Source organism: Limulus polyphemus, unplaced genomic scaffold (assembly GCF_000517525.1).
Source record: "Limulus polyphemus unplaced genomic scaffold, Limulus_polyphemus-2.1.2 Scaffold1192, whole genome shotgun sequence".
Lineage (NCBI taxonomy): Eukaryota > Metazoa > Arthropoda > Merostomata > Xiphosura > Limulidae > Limulus > Limulus polyphemus.
Window position 1 is genome coordinate 125,330 of NW_013666802.1, and position 15,708 is coordinate 141,037.

Here is a 15,708-nt window from a genome sequence, read left to right on the forward strand (position 1 = left end):
ATACCTATAGAATAATAGGTTCCCTTTTTGTGAGTGTAAAACACTTAAATACACCAGTTTATTTTCGATTCCTCACTACTATAAAGTCTTGATTTGGTCTGATATTTCATCGGTAGTAGTGTCCAGAGTCACTGATAAGGAATGGAATTCTCCGAAACTAGTCTGGTTAACAGATACACACCCCAATGAACAAATAGACCATTCCAAACTTTTATTTCTTGTTAAACAAAGGTTTAAACAACTCTATTTATTCAAGTAAAGTCTTATATTATATAAAGTCAAAATTAGCGACCTGTTAGTTGATAGTTTGCAGAAGCATCACAGAAAGTAAGGTCTTATAGTGTATAAAGCATAAACTAACGATATCTTAGTTGATAATATCCAGCAGCACCATCGTAAGTCAGGTCTTATAGCGTATAAAGTCTAAACTAGCGATCTATTAGTTGATAGTTTGCACCCATATTTTTCCGGATTGTCTCATCCATCTGCACATATCGCGTTTTCCCCATTTTCCGCATTCTGTGCTGACTTGCACTCTTACCCTTTTGTTATTAATTTTCACCATTTTTCTTTTTTCCGTCGTAAACACATCGTTTTGTGAGTTACCTTGTTTTGAACTTTTTAAACCGTGTCATACACTGAACTCTCATAACTGTGTCAATGTGGTTTGGTCTAAGAACAACAACCAAACCCTACTACTTTTTTTTCAAATGATATAGCTACATTGTTCCAATTTAACTAGAGATTGTGAAGTCGAGACTTATTAGATGGCAAGTGATGAGATGGAGAATTGTAGCATTATCATAAGAAGTATCATGGTCATTGGGACACACAAGTTTATAAAGCTAGATTTAACTGATCACGGCTAATTACATCCAAAGCACGAGACAGTACATCGCTCACTGGAGAAGACATCACATCTATATAATTAATACGTATGCGTTTGTCTATCCGGTACATTCTGGCACATATATGGATTAAACGCTACAACTCTCATATTGTGGAAGAATCTTTGCACAAGGAGTCCGGATTGCATATTGGCCTTTCCTTCAGAGTCATCTTACTTGTTTTTACTTAGTCAAATTGTTTAATGTAAAATGTATGGCACACGATGGCACAGTATCGTTGCCATGACTAGCTTCGATTTGAACTTCAGTTTTTTTTATTATTTGCAAAGTATTTCAAACAAACAACCCCTAACCTACGAGTAATTTCCTAAAAAATGAATATTATACTAATATCAATTTTTATACGCTTTCAAAACCAAATGCTTATCACTTCGTGAAAATGCATTCAGACGTTTCTGCATAATCAGCAATGTTTGCCTTCAGTACAACATTAGATTTACTTTACTTTGCAATAATTTAGCTTCGGTTCGTTTCATAGACTACTATAAATATCTTTTAGCTACTTTTTTTTATTTATTACTGGTTTTTTCTTCGTTTTGTGAGTTACCTTGTTTTGAACTTTTTAAACCGTGTCATACACTGAACTCTCATAACTGTTTCATACTCTGTACACTATGATAAATACCATTACTTTACTTTATGTATAATTCTATTAAATAAAGATATGTATGTGTAGTTTTATTAAAGCAAGATAAGTCTACGCGAGTTGGTTTGTCTGACCACATAAACTATTTTCAAATAAACCAGGATTGATTGATTTAACACGTAATGCCTGCAAGAAAGTGTAGCTTAAATGACGTGCGTGAAAATGATAGAATGAGAAAAATTCAAGCGAAAGGCATGAAAACTACCACAAATGTATGCGTGACAGCCGAGATGGACCAATGAGTCTCTTGTTCTCCCTAAACATTATGTTATGCTATATAAATACACCTCATGTCACATAAGAATCTGGTTTTACACAATCTACTATTTCTGTACAAGACATGTGGTATTATACAAGGTCCAGCTTTTACACAATGTGCTAATTCTATAAAAGACGTCTAGATCGGTTCCTTATATAGCATATTAACACAGAATTCTATTTATTTGGATTATTGTAACTGAAGTATTAAGATATTTGTTACTTAGTTTAAAATTTTGTTATTCATATGATTTTACACTTTTTATCTATATATTTGTTTTATATGTACTGTTCCATTACTTTTCGATATAGCTAAAGAGTAAGATTTATGATATTATTTTCTATTGTCACCTAGGCAAGGTTTTATTTAGGACTATTCCAAAAGTCCTATGTTGCTGAACTTCTTGAGATATTATTGGAATTATGGCCAAAAATACCTAACTTTTATCATTATAGGCATTAATTTTCTGGTTTATAGCATTAAGTGTTTCCAGCTCATTTGTAATGCAGAAATTTCTATATTAACGTAAATTTTGCTTTTAAATTACTTTAAATGGGCTTTCATTATTGGTGGAGTAGGAGAGGTATGTAAAGTTTTGTGTACACTGGCGTTTCGCTTTTCAAGAGAGAAGTAATCAGTGAGAGTGCACTAAAATCATACAAGTAATTTTTACAATCCCCTCTTTCTTTAATGTTAGTTTCATTAAATAGGTTTGTTAAAATGTTTAATAAATATAATACGTTTATTTTCATCTTCTTCATTTAGTTATCATATATTTTGTTTGGACTAATCTGTAGATGGGCAACTCGTATAAATCCTCTAAGCTGCTAAACGCTCAGTGGTTAATTCGGAACGTAAATGATGAATCAATATAATGTAATCATTATAATTTTTTTTATACTCACAATCGGAAAGGTATATTACATTAGTTTAGGTTAATATCTGTTGTGATTAGCATGAATATCGTTGTATTGATAAGTTCTGTACAAGTCATCTGTTATTACACAAAGGCTTCCTATTCTTTCGAGTCCTTATAGTATACATGACTCTAGTTTTCCTTCAACATCTGTCAACCACGAATTTTCTTTGTAATAATGATGAATTTAGTTTGTTGAAGGTCCTGTCACTGTTGATGATACTGATAATACATATGTCTCTGGTTTGTTCAAGGTCCTGTCACTGTTGATGATACTGATAATACTGATGTATTTGGTTTGTTCAAGGTCTTGCCACTATTGATAATACTGATAATACACATGTCTCTGGTTTGTTCAAGGTCCTGTCACTGTTGATGATACTGATAATACTGATGTATTTGGTTTGTTCAAGGTCTTGCCACTATTGATAATACTGATAATACACATGTCTCTGGTTTGTTCAAGGTCCTGTCAATGTTGATGATCCTGATAATACTGATGTCTCTGGTTTGTACAAGGTCCTGTCACTGTTGATGATCCTGATAATACACATGTCTCTGGTTTGTTCAAGGTCCTGTCACAGTTAATGATACTGATAATACTGATGTATTTGGTTTGTTCAAGATCTTGCCACTATTGATAATACTGATAATACACATGTCTCTGGTTTGTTCAAGGTCCTGTCACTGTTGATGATACTGATAATACTGATGTCTCTGGTTTGTTCAAGGTCCTGTCACTGTTGATGATCCTGATAATACTGATGTATCTGGTTTGTTCAAGGTCCTGTCACTGTTGATGATACTGATAATACACATGTCTCTGGTTTGTTCAAGGTCCTGTCACTGTTAATGATACTGATAATACTGATGTATTTGGTTTGTTCAAGGTCCTGTCAGTGTTGATTATCTTGATAATATTGATCACTCCTGTATGCTTATGGTCCTGCTACTATTGATAATCCTGATATTATTGATCCCTCCTGTATGTTTAAGACCCTGCAACTGTTGATGATTCTGACAATATTGATATCTCTGGTTTGTTCAAGGTCCTGCCACTGTTGATGATCGTGATATTATTGATCACTCCTGTATGCTTATGGTCCTGCTACTATTGATAATCCTGATATTATTGATCCCTCCTGTATGTTTAAGATCCTACAACTGTTGATGATCCTGATAATACTGATGTTTCTGGTTTGTTCAAGACCTGTCACTGTTGATTATTCTGATAATATTGACATCTCTGGTTTATTCAAGGTCTAGTCACTGTTAACATTGGATGTTTTCACTACTGAGAAACTTAAACTTTTATGCTGGATTTAAAGTATTTCATTACATAATGTATAATACACATTTTTATATCCAATACAGATTTGTAAGTTTCAGTTTTATTCATTCGAGCTTCCAAAAAACGACAAAATATGAGTAGTTTTTCAGCAGGTTAGAATATATTATAACAATTCTTGGGTATCTTATTAGAGGACAGCTGTTCTTGTTACTTTGAATAAAGTCTGCATCAAATTTTACGGCACTGCAGGCGACATATGCACAGTTCTTTAACACTTCCTCGTTAAGAGATAAAAATCCAGTCTCAACTGCTGGTTTAGATAAAAAAAAGAAGAAAGTTTTTAAAAACCAGGGAAACCATGAAATACTGTTATTTAAAATAAATGTAGATTTTAAGCACTAGGAATATTGCTGTTAAAATTATTTCATAAAATTAAGCTAAGACTTTTCATTCATTTAATATAATATAATTCCTCATACAATAAAAAAAAACAGTTTTCAGGTGTTTGTGAAAAAACATCTAAACCCGGTTAACGTAAAGCCAACAATTTTATTTTTATAGAGTTTGTCACTGAGATGAAAATAATTTATCGTAGAGTCAGCAACGTTTTGTTCAGAAAGTCAGTTATTGGAATACAAATTAAAACTTGAAGATTATATATTGTAATTAAAAGCGCTAACGTGTTTCTCTCTAAATATTCACCTCGTCAATATTTATCATCTTAAGCTACAAGTTTGAAATATAAATAATTCAAAACTATCTGAATGAGTATTTATTGTTTTTTCATTAAAGACAGAGGAATAAAGTATCATTTAAAGATACCTTACTGAATGACTCTTCATGAAGCACGTGCACTGAGATTCATGGCTTTAAGTGTAGCCAACTTTAACTCAGAACTGCTAATCAGAGAGTGTTCAGTCAGTCAGTATCAACTCCAGGGTTCAAGTGTAGCCAACTTTAACTCAGAACTGCTAATCAGAGTGTGTTCAATCAGTCAGTAGCAACTCCAGGGTTCAAGTGTAGCCAATTTTAACTCAGAACTGCTAATCAAGAGAGTGTTCAATCAGTCAGTATCAACTCCTGGGTTCAAGAGTAGCCAACTTTAATTCAGAACTGCTAATCAGAGAGTGTTCAATCAGTCAGTAGCAACTCCAGGGTTCAAGTGTAGCCAATTTTAACTCAGAACTGCTAATCAGAGAGTGTTCAATCAGTCAGTATCAATTCCTGGGTTCAAGAGTAGCCAACTTTAACTCAGAACTGCTAATCAGAGAGTGTTCAATCAGTCAGTATCAACTCCAGGGTTAAAGTGTAGCCAACTTTAACTCAGAACTGCTAATCAGAGAGTGTTCAATCAATCAGTAGCAACTCTGCCTACATGACTATTCCCAAGAGCGAAATTGGTTGCCATGGTTATAACGCCCCCATAACTGGTCGACATGGTTTTTACGCTGTCATATCTATTTTTCATCTATATAACGCCCTCATACCTAAAAATGTGGAATGTGTTCAGTGGCATATCGCGACTGGCTAGAACCTAGGATTTTCCAATCCACGCACACGCGTGCGCATTAAAAGTCCCTTGAAATCTTCACCATGATAAGTAAAATCGGTGCCATGAGTTTAAAGATATTTTAAATGTTCCCTCACAATTACTAATAAATTCTGTAGGATATACAAGATTGTTATTAGTATGTATTTAGACGTGACCATGATTAGTCTGTTTAATAAACTCACTAGAAATACTTATATCTGCAAGGTTAGGGTTACTTGAATCAGCAACTGTAGAAGTAACATTTGCCTCCATTTAATTCCAGTAAATAACACTGTTATTAAACGTTGCGTTTTTAAAATGAAAGTCATTTATTCGTTTATATTTTGTACTCTTTTTGTGATTTTCAAATAGTAAAAAAACTACAGATGTTCTACAATATTAAGTAAATAGAATTATACCTCACCAATAAAAAAAGAAAAATTCAGTTTGTTTATAGGGGCTAGATATTCTCAGTTCATTAAAATTACGAATAATTTGTTTCTAATAAAAGCTGGTAACGTCTACACGTTTCAACAATTTAAGTGACAACACCATTTAACGATAGTTTATTAATCAAATTAAAACACAATTTATGTATTAGCGCCATCTAGTGATAGCCAATTAATCACATCAAACAGATTGTATGTTTTAGCACCATCTAGTGATACTAAACTAATTATAATAAATAAATGTATCTGCTACTGTCATCTAGTAACAGTAAACTAATTTAATGAGAAAAGTGCACTTTTAGCAAGCACTTGACATTAACAGGGTTTCAAAATTATATTTTGGAAACTATTTTCACAAGTCAAGCAAAGTAACTGTAGCCTTAAAATGTTTTCCTGAACTAATTGTACAAATCTGAGGAAGAATAGTATTGTTAACTACTATCTGTTTACATAAATACCCTCCTGAACAGTGTTGTTAACTACATTCTGTTTACACAAATACCCTCATGAATAGTATTGTTAATTACATTTATTTACATAAGTACCCCCATGAACAGTATTGTTACTTACCTTCTGTTTACATAAATACCCCTCATAAACAGTATTGTTAGCCACATTCTGTTTACATAACTACCCCACGAAAAATAACGTGAAATACATTTTGTTTACACGAGTACCCCATAAAGAGAAGCGTAAACTACATTTTGTTAACACAAGTGCCCATAAACAGTAGCGTGAAATACGTTTTGTTTACATAAGTACTCCATGAACAACTATCTATTAATCTGTGGAAGGAAATGTTGAAAATTCTACTGACACAAAGAAGAACAATAGTTCATAACGTTGTTTATAGCAACAACTACAACCTGCTAATATAAAGAAAAAGAATAGCTCATAGTGTTATCTACAGTAACAACTACAACCTGCTAAAATAAATTAGAACAATAGCTCATAACGTTGTCAACAACAAGGACTACAACCTGCTAATATAAAGAACAATAGCTCATAACGTTGTGTACAGTAACAACTACAACCTGCTAATGTAAAGAAGAACAATAGCTCATAACATTGTCTATAGTAACTACAAACCACTAAAACAGCTCAAACCTTGTTTGAAGCAGCTATAATATGCTAACGCAAGGAATAAAAATAGCTCATAACGTTGTCTACAATAACTACAAACCACTAAAACAGCTCAAACCTTGTTTGAAGGAGCTACAGTGTGCTAACGCAAGGAAGAAAATTAGCTCAAATCGTCGTCTACGACAACTACAGACCAATAGTTTAAGACCGGGTAATAGCTCTAAATTTGTCTACAACAGCTACAAACTGCTGACGCTAGGAAGATAATTATATCTAAATATTATCTACAGCAATTACGAACTGCAAACGGAAGGCACAGCAAGATGGTCAACATTTTATCTTTATAGCCTAAACCGGAGAGAGGGGAGGTTTTTAGCAGTTAAATTAGATTAATCAGAGGAATAGCGGTTGACATTTTTTCATAAACTAAATAATGTTAGCGTGAAGAACAGTAGTCTGAAACTTTGCATTCATAAACTTTTCGCCTGCAGGACAGTTGTTTGAAACCTTCTTGTTGTAAACTAAATTACTTTAGCCTGTAGAGCAGCAGTATGAAATGTTGTCTTTATAACTTAAACTATTTAGCTTGCAGAACCGTTGCTTAAAACGATGTCTTCATAAAATAAACGATTTAACCTAGAGAAATCAACACAGTTTCATGAGTTTATGTTTTAAGTATTAAACTACGTTTACCTTTATAGGGAGGCTAAAATACCAAATATTCTTTGCTTCTTATGATCTGTTATTCGTCCCTTTGTTTGTCTTAGTTTTGTTTTTGTTTTTATTTTCTTTTATGTTCATATGAAACTTTTATTACACTGATGTATTTAAGAAGTTTGGACACATTAATTTCAAATCGTCCAATAGATACACTTTCATTATTTCCTTATCATAATGTTTTATCATTTTATTAAAATTTCTATATCCCACTAATCTGACAAGTGCAACGTGCGTTTTCTTATTTTAAAACATCTTCTGTTTAATATGTATTGAAAGTTTCTAGTAAACTTGTACCAAAATGCAAATTATATCACTAACTTTCGTTAAAATTCAAAACACACGTCACCTAAGACATCTCTAACAAATGTATTCCGTCGTCCTCAAGAACCTTTAATGCTTACGTCTTCTGTTATTGAATGTAATTATTCTAGGCTGAATATATTTCAGCAGTGGCAGCATTAAGCGTAGAAATAAATCACTAAGCCATGAAAAACGTCTCTTCTACCAAGCAGCACCTAGTAACGAGTATAGATTGGACTAAGATTACGTCAAAAGTCGTATGTATAGAGTTTATATAGATCTTCTGAATACATAAAGGACGAGCTGGATGAAAATAGAAGTTGAAGAGCATGGTATAATTTTCGTTTGATATTTACTTCTTACATTTTCCATAAAAGAAACGCAGTAAGCTAGAAAATAATGTTTAACTTTCAAAAGAGTTATTTAATATTTTTATAAAAACCAGGTGTTCGTGATCTCGCATTATACACGATCTAGTATGGGATATGTGAAACGGAAATAATTTATTATAGCAAAGAGAAAAAAATAAGTCACGAAGTGGAAGTATATTGGTTCATATGGAATTGTCTTGTTCATGCATGCAAACGAGAAATTGACAAAATCATAATTGGGCTGATAGCTTAGAGAGAGAAAAGTTTAAAATGAAAATTATTTCAATGAAGTATTACGTTTATTTATAGTTTCACCCATCTATAAGTACTTAAAGCCAGTTAGCCCTGTATTGTATATAGGAAAAAACAACAATTCCGTGTGATGCCTTTACGATAGAACATAGTTGAACGAAACAATAATCATTTGAAACGTTAATTCAATAGAAGAAAACAGTTTAAAGGCAAAAACTATGTAAAGTTAAACCTTTCACACTATGTAAAGTTAAACCTTTCACGCCATGTAAAGTTAAACCTTTCACGCCATGTAAAGTTAAACCTTTCACGCCATGTAAAGTTAAACCTTTCACGCCATGTAAAGTTAAACCTTTCACACTATGTAAAGTTAAACCTTTCACACTATGTAAAGTTAAACCTTTCACACTATGTAAAGTTCAACCTTTCACGCCATGTAAAGTTAAACCTTTCACGCCATGTAAAGTTAAACCTTTCACGCCATGTAAAGTTAAGTCTTTCACGCCATGTAAAGTTAAGTCTTTTACACAACATAAGGTTAAACCTTTCACACAACATAAGGTTAAACCTTTCACACAATTAACAGGGAACTGCAGTACTAAGTATCTGGGAAGAATACTGTGAAGACATGAGTTGCTTAAATTCCTTGAGGAGTGAAAAATAAGATAAGTTGTGTAGAAGCTAGAAACAAACTTGAAGTAATTTGACCAAGTAAGAAGATGAGCAGTCTGCTCAGTAGTTTGTGGTAATGATAAATCAGGCAATATTTAGCAACATAACATAGTCAACAAACGCTAGATATTAACATTATTACAGTAATTACACCAAATACCACATATTAACATAATTACTGTAATATGACCAAATACCACAAGTTAACATTATTACTGTAATATTACCAAACACCACATATTGCTATAATTATTGTAAAATGACAAACACTACAGGTTAACATTATTACTGTAATATGACCAAATACAACAGGTTAAAATTATTACAGTAATATGGCCAAACACCTCAGGTTAGCATTATTACTGTAATATGGCCAAACACCTCAGGTTAGCATTATTGCTGTAATATGGCCAAACACCTCAGGTTAGCATTATTGCTGTAATATGGCCAAACACCTCAGGTTAGCATTATTGCTGTAATGACACCAAACACGACATATTAACATAATTATTGTAAAATGACAAACACCACATATTAACATAATTATTGTAAAAATGGCAAACACTATGTTTTACCAATATATCTAATATCCTTTGGATAATTAAGGTTAGTTTCGGTGTTAATAATATTGCTAGTTTATTAATTTTAATGTTATTTATATTAATATTGCTTAATTTGAAGAACAGAGGAATTCCTATAAAAACAGTGGAAAATGTTTTTAGTGACTTTGAAGCAAATAGAAAATGATTTGTTTGTAATTCATAATATATTATGTCTATGGTCACGAAGTGACTTCACTTGGCTTTTCAGTTAACATGCTAACTTGGCTTTTACAACATATTTCCAGCCCTAAAAACATAGAAAAGCTTTTAGTATGGTCAACAAAAAATCGGCTTCCTCTGACGCTTTGGTTGCTTTGATGGCTTGTTTCACTTCTCTACAATCTTTACACCCAATGACTGGAAAGCATGACATATCGGCTTTATCATGTGGTTTAAATTTTAGTGTCTTGTGTACAAGTTGTTAATATTATTATCAAATTCAGTAACCATGTTTAACAGCACTCTATGCCAAACCCATATTCTTTAATGACTAGCTTTGAAAACATTATACTCCTGTTTAACGCTCAGAGAAAATAAGAGCTCCTTTTATCATGATTTCAATTTCTTAAAGGTCATCGATAATTGTCAAGTTTAGTAAAGTTAATTTGTACTTGCTATATTTATCTTTTGTACATGGCTATTTATAAGTCACCTGATCACAAAAACCTTATATTCTAAATGCTTACATCTTAATAAACATATTTTCACCCCAGACATATTGAAAATATTTTATATTCAGAAACGTTTGTACATAATGGCATGATGCACTCTCACAGAAAGTGTTCAATATGTTTTCCAGTGTTAACAAGTCTGCTTATAATAACCGTAATCGGGCTTGTATATTTATATTTTCTCCTGAAGTTGTTTACTTGGGCTGTTTTGTAATAGCTGACTCCAACATACACGGAAATGGTTGGAGAAGTGGTTTTGGTAATTGACTGGGTCAATGAATAGCCCACACATTGTATAATGTTTAATTATACAAATCCTGTTTAATTACAAAGCGCACCCACAATATTTAATTCAAAAGTGCACCCACAATGTTTAATTAAAACGTGCACCCACAATGTTTAATTAAAAAGTGCACCCACAATGTTTAATTAAAAAGTGCACCCACAATGTTTAATTAAAAAGTGCACCCAGAATGTTTAATTAAAACGTGCACCCACAATATTTAATTAAAAAGTGCACCCACAATGTTTAATTAAAACGTGCGCCCACAATGTTTAATTAAAAAGTGCACCCACAACTGCGAACTTCATGGCCTGCCAACTTGAAATATCTTATAATCAAATTAAACCACGCAAGTCGCCATTTTAAGAATGAACCATTAAAGAGCACTTTTGAAAGTCAGGGCTGTTTGAAAATAGGTTGAGATTTTAAAGTTTTATAAGTGCACTTAAAAGGGAACGGGTAATCAGTGAATATAAATTTAGGAAGTAGGCTAAACAAAATTTTACGCTATGGAACTTTTCCAGGGTTCACTAAGTACAACATCACTAATGTTAAAAAATCACCTTGTTAGGATCATTACTATTGGTATTTTCATCTGTAATTAATTTATTCAGTTTAACGTTCTGCTTGTGTTCCAGGTGAGTCTCGGTTTTGGTGTTAATGCTGTTAATCAAGCTTAGCAGGTGGTTGTAGTCGATCTATGATAAGTTATTTTTTAGTTCATTCTTCACTAATTCATGTTGACAGATAGACTGTTTCTTTTGTTTCAATTTCAGTTCTTCTTCCAAAAGATGGCGTTGACACGAGAAATAGGCAGGTGATTCCTGGAAATAACGGTTTGCAGTTTTGAAATAGAAGAATTTGGGGATGAATTAATGATACTTGCAATTTGTTAAGAATTGAATGTCCATTGATAATTTCCAGGGTTTGAGGTCAATTTTTTCGAGCGAACGAAATAGCCGTAAAGTACCATTCCCACATCGCCGTTTAATAACACTAGCAACAGATTCATTCAACGGGAATCGAAATATAATGATGAACAGTAGAACGACGGTAAGAAATCCGAACATTTCTTGAACGTTTCGGAATATAAATATTACATCTCCAGCAAGCTATATTGAACAGTGTAAAATATTAGGTATAAAAAAATTCTAAAGTTCAGACGTTTTATAAAAGCTAATTAAAATATAGAATAAAATAATGAAGTGAATAAAAAAAAAGAATAGGATAATGCAACAACTGTAATAATATTATAGAAGTTATTTAGAACATAACTTAGTTGTAACGAAGTTGTGTTATTATTTAAAGTTGGGAGTTCAATTAGAATAAATAAACTTTCTTTAAAGTTCAATATTGGATGATCCAGATGAGATGACTTTGAAATTTTTAATCAATATTGGGTGGTTGTGGTTTTAACTATGTCTGGAGGATTTGACAGTTGTTTTCCAGTTCTCTTTGATATTCCCATATTTTCGCAGGTGTAATTGGCGTATAGTTTTGCCAATGTAAGTGGCATTACAGCCACCACATATGTATTTATTTTCTGGACAGTGTTGATAGACCTAGGTAGTAGTTACATTTCAAATGACCGTGTTCGGATCATACACATTCACTTGGTTATTCCAGTAGACATTCCCTTTGAGAAAAACTCACATCCAAATACCTGCTGGTTGAAAATCCAAGGGTTTTTCCCGATATTTCTGTCAGAATAAACCGTTTATTCTTCCTTCTCCTGTTAACATTAGATGTGAGGGATTGTAATGTCTTCCTGTTAACACTTGATGTGAGGGGTTCTAATGTCTTCCTGTAAACATTAGACGTGAGCGGTTGTAATATCTTCATCTTAACGTTAGATGTGAATGGGTTGTAATGTCTTCTTTGATGGTCATGTTGTCGCATGCAGCACGATATTACTTGGAAACTTTTATAAATGAAACTTGTGGTTTTTAAAATGTCTTTGGTGACATTTTGTTCCACTAGGCCTTAGCTGTTAATAAATAATCATTTTATGGAATTTCCTTTACAATCACTCTAAACGATTCTGTTACATGAACTATGTGTCTTAAAACACATAATATTAGGTAATAAGTTTAGAAAACATCGTTTAAACCAGTTTCTGGTACATTATGGTGCTTTTAACATCCCAAAATAACGGTAATGTGGATTCGCCATTCTGGATGCAGAACATGTAAAATATATAATTCTTAATTACATGTTATTCTACACTGAGTAGCTTTCTTAGCTAATCCTATGGATATTATAGGATGTATTTATACATAAAATCATTCCCTGTTGAAAAACGTCACATGACGTCACATCTCGTAGATAGTATTATGACAGCGGAAGTCAAGTGACGCTGGTAACACGTGATGAGTTTCTAGAAGGATCATGAAGACTCGAGTGTTTGCCAGACGGCCTCTATTTTTATATATAAGACCGGCAAATAAAGCAGAGATAATAATTGCAGATAGACAGATAATTGAGTCAAGTGAGGGGTAAGTAAAGTGCGTGAATCGTTGTGAATTATAGCGTGTGTTGAACTTAAAGTAACTGTGGAAATTGTGTGTATTGCAAAGTTGTATTGAGAAAGAATAAACTAGTTTTAATCAAGAAGTGACTTATATCGCTGAAGTTTCTCGGAAATAATTTTTACCGGAAATTATCCAACAAGCAGATGCGTAACAATATATTACACTTAGATATGTTTCACTTGTGAGTCTAGGTTTTTATAAGACTGTTTATAGGACTTTTATATTACATTTAGATATGTTTTAGATGTAAGCCTAGGTCAGGATAACAGTTTTGTGAATTTTCATTAAATTGTACTTTCAATAGAACGTTAAAACAATTTTAAATATTTTTGAGTTTTAATTACACTTATAAATTATATTTTGTACTTTTTTGACTTAGTGTGTATCTTTAAGGTTTACACATTTACAAAACTGTTCTATGTTAGATACTACTGGACTTTCACCTGAACATTTCTTTACCACCGAGAATACTCAGATTGTGATTTAGTGCAATGTAATCGAAATAAGTTTTAGTTTTCGGATTCTTGATACACAACATTACGTATTTATAATCAGTTTGCTAATAGGATCGTATTTTTACTATTTCTAAATTATTTCAATTCTAGTTAATATAGTTTGATCATAGGTTGTCGATCGATAATTCACTTTGATCGTACGTTGTCGATGATTCGCTTTGATCATACGTTATCGATGATTCACTTTGATAGAACGTTGTCAATAATTCGCTTTGATCATACGTTGTCGATGATTCGCTTTGATCGTACGTTGTCGATGGTTCACTTTGATAGAACGTTGTCGATGATTCGCTTTGATCATACGTTGTCGATGATTCGCTTTGATAGAACGTTGTCGATGATTCGCTTTGATCATACGTTGTCGATGATTCGCTTTGATCATACGTTGTCGGTGATTCGCTTTGATCGAACGTTGTCGATGATTCGCTTCGATCGTACGTTGTCGGTGATTCGCTTTGATCGAACGTTGTCGATGATTCGCTTTGATCGTACGTTGTCGATGATTCGCTTCGATCGTACGTTGTCGGTGATTCGCTTTGATCGAACGTTGTCGATGATTCGCTTTGATCGAACGTTGTCGATGATTCGCTTTGATCGTACGTTGTCGATGATTCGCTTTGATCATACGTTGTCGATGATTCGCTTTGATCATACGTTGTCGATGATTCGCTTTGATCATACGTTGTCGATGATTCACTTTGTTCGTACGTTGTCGATGATTCACTTTGATCGTACGTTGTCGATGATTCACTTTGATCGTACGTTGTCGATGATTCACTTTGATCGTAAGGTGTTGATGATTCACTTGGATTGTAAGGTGTTGATGATTAGCTGTTGATTATTTTAGGTCTTTCTAGATATTTTAAGCATTAATATGAAAAACTGCATATCAACTTTTAGAAGAGGAAAACAATAAATAATAAAATGGAATTTTCAACATCTACAACTCCTCGAACCTCGGATCTACCAGTTATAAGCCTGGAACGCTGGCTTCTAGGCTACCCCACGAATAAAAAAAATCATAAAAATAAATAGTTTAGTTTAAAAATAGCATTGGAAACGTTTTAAAGGGAAAATGTACATCATGGACCATCATAATATCGGATGCTGAACAACATCATGTATCATATCCTATAATATAATATATTTAGATCAATATTTATATATTGAATCTGAATAAAATACCTGTTAAAACTATATTTTCATAAAGTATTTTATCAAGTGAAAACTACAATAAATTTGAAGTTAATAATTACAAAACATACTAGTGACTCAGGTTATGAAAAAAGAGATCATCTAAATAAAACAAAATATCAAAAACTTAGTGTTTCCAAGTTTGGTCTAACAAAACAAAATATTTTTTTAATGAAAAATACTTTGTTTGCTTACCATACAAAATCAGGCGATTTTTATGTTTTTTTTTATCCTCACAAATTTTACACCAATCTAGTTAGTTCTCTACCGTTGCTTGTTTATGCCCCCAACCCCAGTGTCACAGCGGGATGTCTGCAGACTTATAACGATAGATACCCGTGGTGGGCAGAGCTCAGATAACCCATTGTGTAGCTTTGTGCTTAACTACAAACAAACAAATTCTTGTTTGTTTTTAGTTAAGTGTTTCTCCATATACCTAATCACCTATGTATGTAAACAATTTTGTTATGGGCTAGTCTTTTACAATATAATAAGGTTTGTTTGATTTTGTTTA

General features: G+C 32.7%; 2 protein-coding genes across 2 annotated transcripts in view; one reads left to right on the top strand and one right to left on the bottom strand.

Annotated features, from left to right (window-relative positions):
* LOC106462534 (neuropeptide F receptor-like) overlaps positions 1–15,708 on the top strand; it is a 157,468-nt gene that overhangs the window by 26,202 nt on the left and 115,558 nt on the right. The gene's annotated exons all lie outside the window — the stretch shown is intronic.
* Positions 14,105–15,708, bottom strand: part of LOC106462533 (lisH domain-containing protein C1711.05-like) — a 9,218-nt gene continuing 7,614 nt past the window's right edge. The window contains exon 2 of the mRNA XM_013922468.1: positions 14,105–14,804. Within this exon, the coding sequence (XP_013777922.1) occupies positions 14,105–14,804 (700 nt within the window). The remainder of the gene's footprint in view (positions 14,805–15,708) is intronic.